Source organism: Lycium ferocissimum, chromosome 3 (assembly GCF_029784015.1).
Source record: "Lycium ferocissimum isolate CSIRO_LF1 chromosome 3, AGI_CSIRO_Lferr_CH_V1, whole genome shotgun sequence".
NCBI classification, from domain to species: domain Eukaryota; kingdom Viridiplantae; phylum Streptophyta; class Magnoliopsida; order Solanales; family Solanaceae; genus Lycium; species Lycium ferocissimum.
In genome coordinates this window covers 3,055,947-3,071,728 of record NC_081344.1, presented here as the reverse complement: position 1 = coordinate 3,071,728, position 15,782 = coordinate 3,055,947, and the positions used below count along the sequence as shown (strand labels likewise).

At 31.2% G+C, this 15,782-nt stretch overlaps 1 protein-coding gene and 1 non-coding gene across 2 annotated transcripts; one reads left to right on the top strand and one right to left on the bottom strand.

The window, feature by feature from the left end:
• Positions 1-4,337: 4,337 nt before the first annotated feature.
• On the bottom strand, positions 4,338-4,419 carry TRNAS-GCU (transfer RNA serine (anticodon GCU)). The gene has a single exon. It is a non-coding gene; the product is annotated as a tRNA-Ser (tRNA).
• Positions 4,420-11,967: 7,548 nt separating this feature from the next.
• Positions 11,968-15,717, top strand: LOC132049272 (protein trichome birefringence-like). Its single transcript, XM_059440020.1, has 5 exons — positions 11,968-13,340; positions 13,714-13,906; positions 14,000-14,193; positions 14,283-14,441; positions 14,898-15,717. The coding sequence occupies exons 1-5, from the start codon at positions 12,160-12,162 to the stop codon at positions 15,247-15,249; spliced, it is 2,079 nt and encodes a 692-aa protein (XP_059296003.1). The 5' UTR covers positions 11,968-12,159; the 3' UTR covers positions 15,250-15,717.
• Positions 15,718-15,782: the final 65 nt, after the last annotated feature.

The following is a 15,782-nucleotide window of genomic DNA, read 5'->3' as shown; positions in this document are numbered from 1 at the left end:
AAATTTACGCCGACCGCATTAGTATTACTTAATACACGCCTTACGGAAAGGAAAACGTAACGACAAAAGAAAATATGATAAGATGAATGCCTTGGGTTGCTTGTCTGATAATTCATACTTTGATAATTCCTTCACAAAGTTAAGCCGGGGAAATGCATACTTTTAACGGGCAAACTTTTATTCCGGACCTCGTTTATAATCCTTTGTGAAGGAATTATTAACAGTATGCCGGACGAACTTTTAAGATATACTTACGCCATTAGTTTAGGAAAACTTAATACATTGATACGTAGCGGGTTTAAGGGAGTTGAGTATTTTGGAAAGGAAAGCGTTTGATCCGCATAACTTAGCGTATCCTTCACAAAGTTACGCCTCGTTGGGGCATACTTTAAGTAAACTTTATAGCCGGAAGACGATTAATGATCCCTACGCATAAACTGTGTGAAGGAATTATCAAATCGATTTCTTGTTTGACACCTTAAAGATACACGCTTAAGTCCGCCCATAAGGCATAAGGGGCGGATGGGGCGGTCCGCGGTGTTGATTAATAAAAGAAAAATAAAATGAAGTAATTCCTTCACAAGCGTAATACGTCGGGGGCATAGCGAAATTTAAACTAAAGTGAGTTTTTCTCGCCTTGCGAATTTTTTTTTTTTAAAATTTCGATCGCGCGGGTTCGAACTCGGAATCCTTTATGGGTTTTATACCCTGCCGAAGGGCAAAATTTAAAGATTTCAAATACGAGGGCAAAATTTAATTTACAAAATTTATGCACCACCCCAAAAGTTAAGTAGGCACCCGCGAATTTTAATGCCCCGCCCACCCGCCCAAAATTTTATGGGTTAGTGCTCAAGATAATTTCACATGCGAGCCGATTTTTAACAACTCAATATATATTTTAAAAGTCGATCTCCAACTTAGCTCAATACTAAACTAATTCAATTTTTTTTAAAATTTTGTTGCTAGCCCGTTTTTAAGATTTACTTAAATTTGGGTTTATTGCTTGAGTTTGAGTTTGCTCTTTTTTTTTTTTTTTTTTATGTATACACTTTTCTTGTATCATGTATCTTATAAGTTTGTAGTGTGTTTGATATGAAGGGAAATATTTTTCACGAAAAATGTTTTGCTCGAAAATATTTATCACGGAAAATATTTTCCTCAAAAATATTTTCGAAAAATAGGCAAAAATATTTTTTGCAAAAAATGTATTTCTAGAAAATATTTTCCATAAAAATATTTTTCTAGAAAATAGACCCTTCAAAAAAATTGGGTCAAGTTGGGCGGGTCATGACCCAACCCATTTTTAGCCCATTTCAGCCCAAGTAATTTTTGGGTCAATGTTAGCCCAACCCATTTGTCACCTCAGCCCATTTTGATTGGGTCAATTTCAGCCCAACCCGCCCATTTGACACCCCTACTTGTGGTGTTGGGGGTTTTGATATTGAACTCTATAACTGTTACGCGGTACCGTCCTGAGACTGTTTGAAAGGGCGACATAAGGCTACAAACTCATGTCCGTGTGCTTACTATCCGCCAACCAGGATCCCTTCGTACACTAGACGAGACTATCAAAAATCATTTACAAAGGAGGAGTATTAGTCTTTGTCTCCCAAATTCTAGTGTGAATTGGAAATTCTATACAAGAGATAATGAATCACTATACCATCCTACCAAAAAAAGGCAAAGAGTTAAGAAAGTGGTGATTGAAGAGTTAGTTCCTTGGATGGTCACCCAAGTTTAGGAAATTTTCTACAAAAGTCACTTTTGTTTCATTTAGGACAATAACGTCACTCAAATATCACTATTTTCCTCAAAAAATATCTAAACACCTCAAAAGCCCCATTCCCTACTAGTTGGCATGTCATGTCACTAAAGCCTCATTTTTTATTTTAATAATAGACATATTTAACTCATCAAATTCATATTTTATACCCAATTAAATATCACATGGTTAAAAAGCGGCAAAAGAATCAAACCATACTTTTTATTAAGCCATTTTTCAAATCTAAATTCTTTTTAATCTCGATTCAAATATATTATCTTTCAATTTAAATTAAAGTTCAAGTAATTTAATCTTTCTATTCAAATTCAATTTTTTTTAAATAGTATATTTTTTTCCACATTAAACAAAATATTCTTTCCACATTAAAATATAATTACACAGATAACACAAAAATTACATTCGTATTGGTTTAACTTTTAAAATATCTAATTAAATTGCATATTTAAAAAATAAAGTTAGTGTAAATTTTTTCTCTTTATTTTTAGCTATCTATTCTTATATATGTAGTGTGCAATTTTTGGCATTTTCATTTTCATACCATCGAGGTCTTTTTGTTTCTCATGCAAAAGGTATATATATTTTCATTACTATAATACTTATTTTAAATTATATGAAATATAATATATTCTTAATTTATTTCATATTATGATATAGATATTCCGACTTGTCATGTTAATACCTAGCAATATATTAAAATAAAGCTCTAAATTTTTTTTTTATATTTTAATTTTAAATTTAATACTTATCTATAGATTTAGAAAAACTATCTCTTTTAATTCTACTAGATGGCCTATGCCCGTGCTGCGCACGGGCCCAACACTTTGGATTATAGTGTATTTATGTGTATGTAGTTGTGTTTAGATAGTGATAATATATATATATATATATATATATATACACACACACTATGTTCAAAACACGATTAATATAACATTGTAGTTTGTGCTTTGTATCTAAAACTTTATTATATTCGTGTTTGCTACGAATACAAAGTCGGCAAAAATTTATTAATACTTTTTAAAAGAGAAGACTTGTTTAAAAGGAAACTATTTTCCTCTCTTTGAGATAAAACAATAGCAATATTTAAGCATCAATTGATACTTTCAATTTTAATTCGATTAATTTAAAGGTGTAAAGTACTTATTATTTTTTATCAAATTTTGATTTGGATAATTCTAATTCAAATTATTAAATTAATTTTACATCTTTAAAACGAAACAAAGTAGAAATTGATTTTCTATTTAAACGAAGAAATACTGTTTTTTAATTTTTGGTAAATATTCTCGGTTTAGCTCATTTTACTTATCATGTTGTCTTTTGCATGGTATTTTAAGGAAACGTCAATTAGAATTATATTTGGATAATTTATCTTATTCATTATTTGATCTCCATTTGATGTTAATCTCTTTTCACATTTATTAGAGTAAGAATAAAAATGAAAAAGTAATTAAATTCTATCTTATTTTAAAATATAAATATTTTACGTATATTTATTTTAGTAAACATAACAAATAAATGACATGGCGGAATAGCAAATACAACAATTAAATATCTAGATTAGATCTCATGCTAATATAAGAAAAGAAATGAAATTGTATGTATTTGGTTAATTAACCTTTTGAAGAAAAGCAATAATATGGGGTCCATATTTTTTTGTAATAATTTCATTTCTTTCGCTCCCACTAACGGGTTGATACGCATGTAATCCACTATTATTGATCACGATGGATACTTTAAATTACATGAATATTGTTTGATTTTTTAATATATATGCATGTTTTTTTTTTTTTTTTTTGACATTGTTTTTTTTTTTTATTTTAATACGCCTACTTTTTTTTTTCATGAGTTTGGAGAGGGTGGGGTTCACTTTTTTTTTTTCATGAGTTTGGAGAGGTGGGGTCCACTTTTTTTCCTTTTTTTTTTTTTTAATATTGCTTAGTGTTTTTAGTATGGGGTCCACCTTATTTTTTTTTTTTTTAAAAGTGACTGACGACGAAGCATGGGTAAACCGATGCCTCTATATGGTAGAAAATTCATATAGATTACATGCTTGTTTGTTCCTTTGCCGCTTTTTAACTGTGTCATATTTGATTAGATATAAAATATGAATTTGATTAAATGAGTTAAATAAGTCTATTATTAAAAAAATATGGGGCTCTAATGACGTGACATGCCAACTAGGAAAGAAGGAGACTTTTGAGGTATTTAGTATTTTTTGAGGAAAATAGTGATACTTGGATGACTTTATTGTCCTAAATGAAACAAAAGTAATTTTTATAGAAAATTCTCTAAACTTGAGTGACCATCTAAGGAATTAACTCGGATTGAAATCATTAAAAATTTAGCTTCAGGAGGAAATTGATTGACTGAACAAATTGAGGGTCTTTTTCCTATCAATACTGTCTTGGTGTTTCCTATAAGTTCCAAGTTTGGATAGTTGTGTGTATTTGTTATCCTCATTCAATTGCCTAAACTTGTATCCTTCAATCCTACATATATCAGACGATAGCTATAACTTTAAACATTGTTTGGCACAAAAAGAAAAAAAATTTAACGTCGCCTGAGAGATTCGAACTCTCGCGGGGAAACCCCATGTACTTAGCAGGCACACGCCTTAACCACTCGGCCAAAGCGACGCTTGTTAACTTGCGCCTCTCTTTCATTTTTAGTATTATGTTGGTCCCAAAATAAGTATACCTCTGCATAAACCGCGCCGTTTAAGAAATCAATAAATATAATGTTTACTAAACTATAGAGAATCTTAGTAGCTCAATTATTTAACTACCTAAACTTTCACCTTGTTGATGAGGGTTTGATTCTCCTCCCTCATTTTCCCTTTCCCTACCCCCAATTAAAAAAAGGAGTTTACTAAACTATCTCTATTTATTAGATTTTTTTTAGAATTGAGAAATATTTAAGAGGACTACTTCTTTAATGCTAAGGGCATAGTTGGAAACATTTGTCAATTTTTTTTTTTTTTTTTTTAATTTTTAAAGATGACACTTATTTTGGAACAATTTTTCCCCCCGCTAAAGATGACACTTATTTTGGGACTGACAGAGTATATTTGAATAAGTCTCTAACACGTTTTTGCCTTCCAAATATCCATTATCAACATTTATTGTTTAGATGTAAATTGGCACATTTAAAATTTTATTTCTTGTATTGGGCTAAATTCGTAAAGAAATTTTGGACTGTATCGTTATGCCACGTGGCTTAAAGGATAAGTTAAAGATGAGTTGGCAGGAAATGCCTTTGCACCGGAGGAACCATTTTGTCCGGTAGACTGTTGGAGTAGCTAAGGAAGAGAACTCAACGTACCGCCATTACGGAAAGAAAGCTCAACGTACTGCCGTTACGGATCAAGTTGAACGTTATATACCGGTGTTATTAGGCTTAATGATTCTCTTTATTGCTCATTATTACTCAATTAGTACTCATTATGAGCAGGGGCGTTATACATGGAATGTGTGCCCCTAGCTCCTAGTATAAATAGAGATTATCATTCTCATTATAAAGACACGAAATTCAAGAGGAATCCACTCCACTTATACACAATTGCTTCATTTCTTAAGTTCTTTATTATTCTACGAAGTGTTTGGTCACAAGTTTGGCCGGAGATACTAGCATGGGGCTCGATCGAGGCTCAGACTATTCTCAACTTTACTTTGCTTTATTTCGTTTACATTCGATTTACTTACATATTATATTGATTTACTGGTCATTTTAATCCACGTGTCCTTGACCAGTAACACAAATTCAAGTTAACCGTTTTCCCGGTAAACATTTCTCTATATTTTCAAACTGATGTCTATTAAGTATTAATTATTGATACAAAAACCAGGTAAAGAAAGTGTTTTTGAAACAAGACAAGTAAGGACAGGAGAGGCGAAGGTGCCCTTAAGTTTGTAGTAATGGCAATCTATGTGAACTTTTTGATCATTTCTTTTGTTACTTCAATTACAAGCTATGCTTTATTGTGCCCTCCAGTAATTCTGCTTTCACAGTCTCACTTTCCCGTCTTCCCACTACTTCAATTAGAACAGAAAAGAAAATAATGTAATCTTTTGATTGGTGATGGTAGGATTTTCGTTAAGAAATTCAACATCTATTATTTATTCAAAAAAATTTAACTTCATATGTACAATACAAATTTTCAATGAAGGGATGAACTTCCGATCCTTCCGCCCCCTATCTATAGTTATATACTACACTATTTACTGTTTTAAGCTCACGATTTAGGGGTGTTGCTACTTATGTCTATGGATAATCAGTTGAATATACTTCACCAAAAAATTATACAAATATCATACTTTTGTACATATCCATATTACCTTAAAATTTTCGGTGCTTTTTTTGACCAACTAAAAGTACTATGATGATAAAAAGTGAAATGAAAATATTTAAAAATACATGAAAAAATTCTAGTCAAAGTAGCTGTTCAGTCCATGTCTAGGTTGACACCATATAAAATTTCTCTTTTAAATCACCGTGAACCAAGCACTCAATATAGATTTTCTTTTGCATTTTGTTAAACCATTTAAATAAAATAAATTAATATGAAAATTAAAGATAAGAACAGCAACAGAACAGAAGTTGGGTTGCAGATATTTTTGAAGAAGAGAGAGGAGAAGATTTTAGATGATTTATTATGGTTAAAATAAAAAGGAAGAAAGATGGTACAAGTTGAGAGAAGATAAATAAAAAGCCTTGTTCAAATGTTAAGGATATCACATTACGTGTCAGAAAAGAAAAAGAAAAAAAAAAGAAAGAAAAGGAAAGATACCAACAGGAGTCGAACTGGCATCCCTTGTGGTGCCTAACCACTGGCACCATGGGCTACATTTTTACTCCGGGTGGCATACTTATTATTTGTACCTTTTCTTATAGATATATACATACACATACAAAGTTTGTGAGTAGTTACATTCCGCCCTGGGGTGTTGCTACTTATGTCTATGGATAATCAGTTGAATAAACTTCACCAAAAAATTATACAAATATCATACTTTTGTACATATCCATATTACCTTAAAATTTTCGGTGCTTTTCCCACTAGTATGACGAAGATAAAAGTGAAAGGAGGCTACTCACGCATGGTAGCTGTTCAGTCCATGTCTAGGTTGACACCTATAAATGGCCATGCATGCGTCTGTTCAGTCCATGTCTAGGTTGACACCTATAAATGGCCATGCATGCGTCTGATAGTTTATTAGTTTTATTTAGAAGGATAGCAGGTAGTCGAACGTTGTTCTTTGATTTTTGTTATTATATGTTGTGTCTTGTACTTCAACTTTTCTATGATTTTGTGGTAGTTACATTGTCGTTTCTTCTTTCCAGCATCGACACACTATTTCTTTTTACCCATATCATACCGAAATAACATCTCTACCTATCATTATGATTACACTTTCTACCCATATTCTCATGTTGTTGTTAGGAAAATATGACAGATCTGATTTTCGTTTGATTCACTTCTCTTCTTTTTCTATTTTCTTGTTCTCTAAAATTCGATTCAATTTTAGTCGGTGGAGGAAAAGTGGATGGAAGAAAGAGTTGAATGAAATCAGCTGGCTGCCTGGCTCCTCAGTCTCCTTCTTTTGTCATTGTTAATCAATTATATAATGCTGGGGTATTTGAAATTCATGTTTCTTATATGCAATATCTTCTGATCATATGATTTTAATGAATATATATTGAGTGCTAATTCAAATTTTACGTGTAATTTTTTCTTAACCAAAATTGTTTTCTTAGATGCTAACAATGTCACTGTCACAACCCCATGTTGTAATAGATGTGCATAGGCACATGTATAAGAAAGGGAATTATTTGACATAATTATCAAAAAATTTACTTGACATAATGCTCATTTATAAGAAAGGGATTTAATTTGACATAAAGTTCATACCCCATCATTTTATTATGACTTATTAGTGATACCTAAGATTCACACAATATATAGACGCATCACACAATCTTGCATTGTTGATTTGACCCGAATGGTAGGTTCAAGAGTCACTGAGTCAGAGTTGAATTTACGGTGTAATATATGGTACGTAAATTTTGTTTAAATCTTATATATATTTAATAAAATTATCAAATTTTTAATTAAAAATTTAATTATTATTATATATTAATATGATGTCACTATGAAAATCAATAAACTTCAAATCCAGTTTTTAGTAAAACTCAAATATTTTTTCTGATATGTTAGTTGTATAGTTTTGCCACCGACGAATATGCCAAAACAAACCTTTAAAATTTGCACCAAACATTCAGACCACTCAAGATTTATTTGTGGCATCTAAAGTTTCTGTCCCTGTGACACATCACACAAGGAGAATCATGATGCCAATCCCTCGCTGGCCCTTATCAGATTTGATTTCAATAAAACTTTTCTTTTTGGATTTTTAATATTAAAATGATTTTGGATTTTACGGCCCCATTTGAAACCATGATTTCAAATCATGTTTGAAAATGTAATTTGAATATTTTAAGTTGTATTTTCTTTTATAGACATAAAAATCCTACAAATTGTGAAAACTATCAAATATTCTCAATTCTTACACAATCTTACCAAATGAGCAAGTCATAATTCATAACAAAACTAGTACACTACTAGAAAATCTTTCTAAAAAATACAACATTAATTAATTAAACTTTAGTTCAATAAAAACAAAAATTTAACATGAATAGTAATGTAATTACTCTTTAATATAATCCTCCCATATAAATTAAAGGTTGGTAGACATAAATAAAAGTTGGTGGAAGTTAATGAGATTGATAAATGACTGATGTGGGTAATTGTTAAAAATACCCACCAACTTATGGTTTTTTTTTTACAAAATATAAAATTATGGATTAAATTTTATATTTAAAAAAGTTGAAACCATGACTTCAAATCCCAAATCATGCCTTTTTGGATGATTTGGAGTTTGAATGTAGTTTGAAATGAAAATAAAAACGCATATCTACTAATTTGGGGCCATAGTTTCAAATCATGATGTGAAAACGCATGGCCAAACGCCTACTAAAAGTTGTCATAAATTGAAGGTCATTTCTCCTGCTATCGTCATTTATTAGCTCAAACAAACACAAAAGCGAGAAAATGTTTACAACATTTGACATTTTACAGATCAAACAAAATCATTTTTTTGGCTGAGATTTCGTTTTTGTACCTTAAAATTTTGACATTTATGTTATTAGCTAGGGAAGGGTAGGACCACTAGCTCTTAGAAAAATTCTTGATGACCAAACATATGAATTCATTATTCATCTTATGAACCACATACGAATTCGATGGACACCAAGACATACATGGGACAAAATCAAGTTCAAAAAAATTTCAAACTGTCTCTTTGTTAAGTAGTAACGCGAATTTGAAAAGAAAAAAAAAAAACTTAGTCTTGTAACAAATTTTGTTTTAGAAGTTGCCGAGATACAAGATAGTCAAAACCAAAAAAAAAAAAAAACTAGATGCATGCTATTTTACTTAAAATCTCACTGTTAATCAAGATTGGGAATTGAGTTCTAGATTTCACATATAAAGTCTTAAAAGATGAATCCCATCTCATATTGAGTTTCAGTTTCATAATGTAAACAAAGATAGTTGTCCATTAGTTATGAAGTACGAACCAACTGTCCCCTTTCGGTACTGCCTAATTAAAGCTTTAATGATTTTGACTAGAAGCCCTCATCATTAGGGCAGATCTGGTCATGGTTATTACTCCTTTCAAAAAACTCTTAAGGGTCGTTTGGATGTAGGATAAGGTGTAATATCTCAGGATTATATTTGAGATTAATTTATTATTTTATTTGGTAGAAGATATTAATTATGTTGGGATTAATTTATACCTTCTACCAAATAAAGTATAAAATTAATCTCAAATTTAATCCTGAATATCCCGCCTTATACTAAAATAAAATTTACCTTGTACGCATTCGAAAATAGCCACTGTGAGTTCCATTGTCATCCAAAAAAAAAATAAATTAAGTTTTTTTTTATTTTTTCTTTAATTGCAAGCTTTCACAACCATACGAATACTTTGATATGTCTAAAATTATAAGTTTTATAGGTCTTATAATCACAAATGTTATGTCATGGCTAAAATATAAATTCTTAAGAAACCTTATAATCATACATACAAATATTATGTCATAACTAAAATAACAAATATCAAAAGTATTTCTTCTTCGCAAACCTTTGTGTCATATCAAATTATTATGCGATATAAGATGAAATGAAGGGAATAGATCTGTTAAAAAAAAAAAAAAAAATCCTATCGAAGTCACTAATTAAGCTTTAAATTAAATCTTCATAAAAACAAACAAAAACTCTTCCAGAATTTGCATACATGTACACTATTTATTTAAAGAAAAAAGACATTAATTCCCTTTTTTTTTTTAAAAAAAAAAAAAGGGCACAGTAAGCCAGACCTGCACCAACAAGTACACGTGGAAGCATACTGTGATTTGGAGTTTATTTATTTTTAATTAATTAATTAGTTAATGTTATCTTCATCTAGTTCTTAGTGATTTGGAGTTTTGTCCCCGAAATCATCTCTGATAGTAGCCGGCATCACCGGCAGTGGCATTCCTGCTAATAATCTCAACATAAGTGGCATTTTACTCGTAGTGTCAACACAACATCGACATTATCGTCTTACTTTCTCGATCTTTTCACTTTGCCCAACAAGAAGTTTGTGTGAAATTGTAATTATAACATTCCTGAATTTGACCTGTAAAAACATCTCATTAATTTTTCATCACTTAACATAAAAGTTCACAACTAAATCCAAAAGATTCATTCCTTAATACTAGTAACTAGTAATTATCTTTCTTTTGTATGGATACATTTTAGTTTAAAGATTTTTCTTCTTTGGTCCACTAAGCATAAAATTATGATTTAATGCTGAACTTCGTGTTTAACTTAAATGTAATAATGTACATATTAATATTATTATTAGGAATAATTCAAAGACCTCAATTCAAGTTTCGATTCACTATATTAACTTCTCTTGTAATTTATGATATTACAGTTATCTCTCGTATTGAAATATTTTTTGTAACAATTCTTTTAGCCTATTTATTATTAACATAAAAGGATTATATTTTGATTAATTTGCACTTACTAATACTTTTTATGTTTAATTAATTTGAATTCGCGTTATGAGCAAAAACATGAAGAGAAGTAAGTGTAATACATCGTGATTCACAAGAGAGATTATTTTTTATTTGGAGTTTGATTAAGTTGAATTCGTGTTGAATTCGGTCTACTAAAGAGAGAAAAAAAAAAAAAAGACTCCTAGGGCTTCTTTTATTATTCTGATTACTCGAAACTCCTATTAAGGATGGATAGATCATATTTATCCACCACGACCCATGATGGCAGGTATTACTCCCTCCGTCTCTCAATAAGTGTCATCTTAGCAGAAATCACGCTCCTTAAAAAATTAATAAATATAATGTGAAGTTTACTAAACTATTCCTATTTATTAGATGTTTTTTAAGAATTGAGCAATATTAAAGAGGACTTCATTTTTAGTGCTAAGGGCATAGTTAGGAATATTTGCGAACTTTTGTCATGAATTCCTAAGGTAATACTTCTTTTGAGCAATTTTTTGAGAGGGAGGGAGTCTGCTAAGAGCTTCGTTTGACTTTCTTATAAGTTGTTGAAAACTTAAAATCCTTATTCTTTTTTGAAAAAGAATTTCCCACTAGAACTAGGATAAAGATCCTATAATAATAGGAAATTAAATCCTACTATAATATAAATAAGAAATAAGAAACCTATTTAAAAAATGATTCTTTAAGCCCATCCAATGGCTCTAAATAATCTTCATATTAAGTAATCTTTTCTTTTCTTGAATTTCCCAAAAGATTGTTTCTTCATCTTTCATTTTTAATCTGTCCTAAAACAACGTCTTATTTTCATTTAAAAACAATTTAACTTTATGAGATGATTTACAGCTACATAAATATTTAAGATTTGTTTTGGATCACACATTTCAAAAGTTTTTTTTTTTTTTTAACTTTGTGTCAAGTAAAAAAAGAACATCTTTTTGAGATGGAGGGAATACTTATTAATTTAGGATTTAGGATAACAATAACTTTAAACTGTAGTTTTAAATTTATATAGGTGTTTTTCCGTTACACACTGGTGTTACAACTCTCACTTCGACTCACTCTTTGTCTCACATTGAAACACACATAAAGAGTCTGTACCACACACAAATACTTCCAAATCTCAAATTTCTCTCTCCCATTATGATCAATTTCCTGCTTCTTTCTTATCTCTAGAACTCAATCATTCACTCTTTTTTGCCTCTTTTGATCTATAAAAATAATTGTTTCTTGCCAAACTTCAGCAAAAAACAATGGCAGAAACAGCAAAATATACACCTATCAATGGTGGAACTCTAATAACAGACTTGAAAACTCACTTTTCAGTTCTTAAAACAAAAAGAACTGTTGCTTGTGCATATGGTTTTGTGTTAGTTTTCATTGTTGTCACTACTTTCTTGGCTTTTAGTCCTTCAAATAACCCTTCTTCTCCATGGTTCACTAACATTTTTTCTTTAAACAAAGAAGAAAATGGTTCTTATAGATCTCACTTCTCTTCAATTTTCTCTAACCTTTTCCCAAAATCTTCACAGCAAGTTGAGAATTCTAGTTCTAATGTTCCAAGAACTTCAAACAACAAATTTGAGCAACCCCATTTGGATAAAGAGCCATCAATTGGTCAAAAAACTCAAAATTATACTCAGAATAATGAGTCTTTTGATAAAGCTGGAGTCTTGGAAAAGCCCTTAAATCTTTCTGTAAATGTACCTATAAATTCTTCTGTGTTGAGTAATAAAGAATCATCAGTTGTGAAGAATCAAACTCAAAGTACAGATTTTGATGATAAAGTTGGAATCTTGAAAGCAAATCACAGCACAATTCAGGCTCCCAAGTCTCCAGCAACTGTAAATGAGACTCAAACTAAAGATTTTGTTGATAAAGTTGGAATCTTGGAAGCAAATGACAGCACAATTCAGGCTCCTAAGTATCCAGCAACTGTAAATGAGACTCAAAGTAAAGATTTTGATGATAAAGTTGGAATCTTTAAGGCAAATCAGAGCAGAATTGAGGGTCCTAAGTCTCCTGCAACTGTAAATCAGACTCAAAATAAAGATTTTGATGATAAAGTTGGAATCTTCAAGGCAAATCAGAAGCAAAATTCAGCACCAAAGTCCTCTTCTGAGGAAAAAAGTGTTAACAAGAATGGAGAAAAAGGAATTGCAGAAAAGGAAGTGAGGAGAAATTATACTTCTTCTCTGGGGAAGAAGCAGCTAAAGGGGACAAATTTGGAAAAGAAAAGTGATGGAGATTTGGTTAAGTCTTTGTTGAATTGTGATTTCTTTGATGGGAATTGGGTGACAGATGAATCATACCCTTTGTATAAACCTGGTTCTTGTTCTCTTATTGATGAACAATTCAACTGTTTTCGTAATGATAGGCCTGATACTGGTTACTTGAAGATGAAATGGAAACCCAAGGCCTGTAGTCTTCCCAGGTATGGGCTCTTAAATTTTCTTGTTTTTCCCATTTCTAGTTAGTGTAGATTAGAATTTTCTTGCCAAAAACTAAAATATAAAGTTAACTAGAGCAACTTTAATTTGATGTACCCGTGAAGTTTCATTGCCTTATGGAGTGTGATAAGTTAACTATAATCTGTGCTATATGTTAAATTGATTTACTCAGTAACTAAACAATGACCCCCCTTGCTTTTTAATAAAATTGATCTCTAATCAATTATGTAATGTATATTCAGATCTTCAAAGGATATATTCTTGATAAAGGGAATTAAATATCTTTGATATGAATAAGCTGCTGCAACATTCAGTGTTTAATTGTTCTAAAAGTTAATTTTTGGAACTTTTTAACAGATTGAATGCCACTCATATGCTGGAATTGTTAAGAGGAACGCGTCTAGTATTCGTTGGCGATTCCCTCAATAGGAACATGTGGGAGTCCCTTATTTGCATTCTTAGAAACTCAGTAAAAAATCAGAAAAAGGTTTATGAAGTATCCGGAAGACACCATTTCAGGACGGAAGCTTCATATTCGTTTATATTTGAAGTGAGTGTCTGATGTAGGCTGATTCGTTTCTAGTATCAGAATTCATCGTCGATGTTTCTAGTCTTAGTTTTTATTCTTCTTTAAAATTTTCAGGAGTATAAATGCAGAGTTGAGTTCTTTGTGTCTCCTTTCTTGGTCCAACAATGGGAAGTTGCAGATAAAAAAGGAGGGAAGAAGGAAACGCTCCGACTTGATTTGATTGGAGAGTCTGCTGATAAGTATAAAGATGCTGATATCTTAGTCTTCAACACCGGCCACTGGTGGACTCACGAGAAAACTTCCTTAGGGTAAAATCTATTTTGTGCTTTTTCAACATACATAATCAAGTAGTTTATGATTAATTAACTTTAACATTAAACAATGCTGGATGTTTCAGGAAGGACTATTATCAAGAAGGAAGTCATGTGCATAATGAACTAAACGTTCTTGAGGCCTTTCGAAGAGCATTAACAACATGGGGAAGATGGATCGATGCCCATATAAATCCCAAGAAGACGTTTGTTCTCTTCAGAGGTTATTCCGCTTCTCATTTCAGGTAATAACTCGAAATTCAAAACCAAATCACATTAACTTGTTGATAGCTCTAGCTCTAGCTCTAGTTATTTACTGTTTAGTTTAAGATAAGTACTAATTTATTATTAGAAGTACTTCACGACTAATTGATTACTACTTCCTCCTTTCCATTTGAATTGTCGCTTTAGCTCTTTTGACGCCTATTAAGAAAACAATAAATACAAGGTATAGTTGTTAAGTTACCCGGATTTAGTAAAGGTAGAATGATTTTTCCTCTTAAGTATTGTGCATACTTCTTTAATGTTAAGGGTATAGTTGGAAACAATTGTCAACTTTAGTTTTGAATTCCTAAAGTGATAATTATTTGGGACAAATTTTTGAGCTAAAACGACATTTAAAATGGGACTTAGGGGTCTTTATGTCTAGCATTAGAATTGATTTCATCACCATTTGGATTAAATTATATATCCTTTCGCAGTGGTGGGCAATGGAATTCTGGCGGGGCATGCGATAGTGAAACAGAGCCGATAAAGAATGACACCTATTTGACCCCCTACCCGTCCAAGATGACAGTATTAGAAAACGTCTTCAAAGGAATGAAAACTCAAGTATCATATCTCAATATTACAAGAATGTCAGACTATAGAAAAGACGGACACCCATCGATATATAGGAAACCGCATTTGACGGACAAGGAGAGGAGATCACAATGGAGGTATCAAGACTGTAGCCATTGGTGTCTCCCCGGTGTACCTGATGCTTGGAATGAGCTGTTATATGCTGAAATTTTGGTAAGACTACACCAGAAACAACAAGAGAAAAAGTCATAGGTTAACAAACACTATGTTTAACGGACTTTTCAAAAATGTGGTCGGGTGCATGTCTGATCCTCCAAAAGTAGTTATAGTTCATTTTTGGAGAATTTGGCACGACGTTTTTGGAGAGTACGGCAACATAGAATTTACAAACACACATAGGAGTCATGTACATTGAAATAATGAGTCAAGCCTATATAAAATGTGCTGGCTTTTTTTTTTCTTTGTTTTTTTGGTTTTGTTCTCGAAGTTACATTTCTATATGGGGAAAATAGAACAAAGAAACCACCTGAAGAAAATCCAAAGAAAGAGTAAATTATGTAAGAGAGGAAGAGAGAGTTGAAGTTTCCCTTGAAAAAAGGAATTTTGATGTTTAATTATAGTTCTCTCATGCTATAAAGTGTTTTCAAGTCTTTGAGGGCTTGGAAAGTGTAAATTCTCAATAGTTTATAATAGAAATTTTGAATAATTTAAGGAAGGATACTTATTGTTCTTTTAGATCATGTTACGCACAATAATGTTTGTTGAAAATCGTGAGTTTCTTTATA

Bases quoted from the DNA above. Each gene is read 5' to 3' on its own strand.
- LOC132049272 (XM_059440020.1), top strand. From the start codon at position 12,160: ATGGCAGAAACAGCAAAATATACACCTATCAATGGTGGAACTCTAATA. The intron at 13,341-13,713 runs GTATGGGCTCTT...ACTTTTTAACAG, and splicing joins AAGGCCTGTAGTCTTCCCAG to ATTGAATGCCACTCATATGC. The intron at 14,442-14,897 runs GTAATAACTCGA...ATCCTTTCGCAG, and splicing joins TATTCCGCTTCTCATTTCAG to TGGTGGGCAATGGAATTCTG.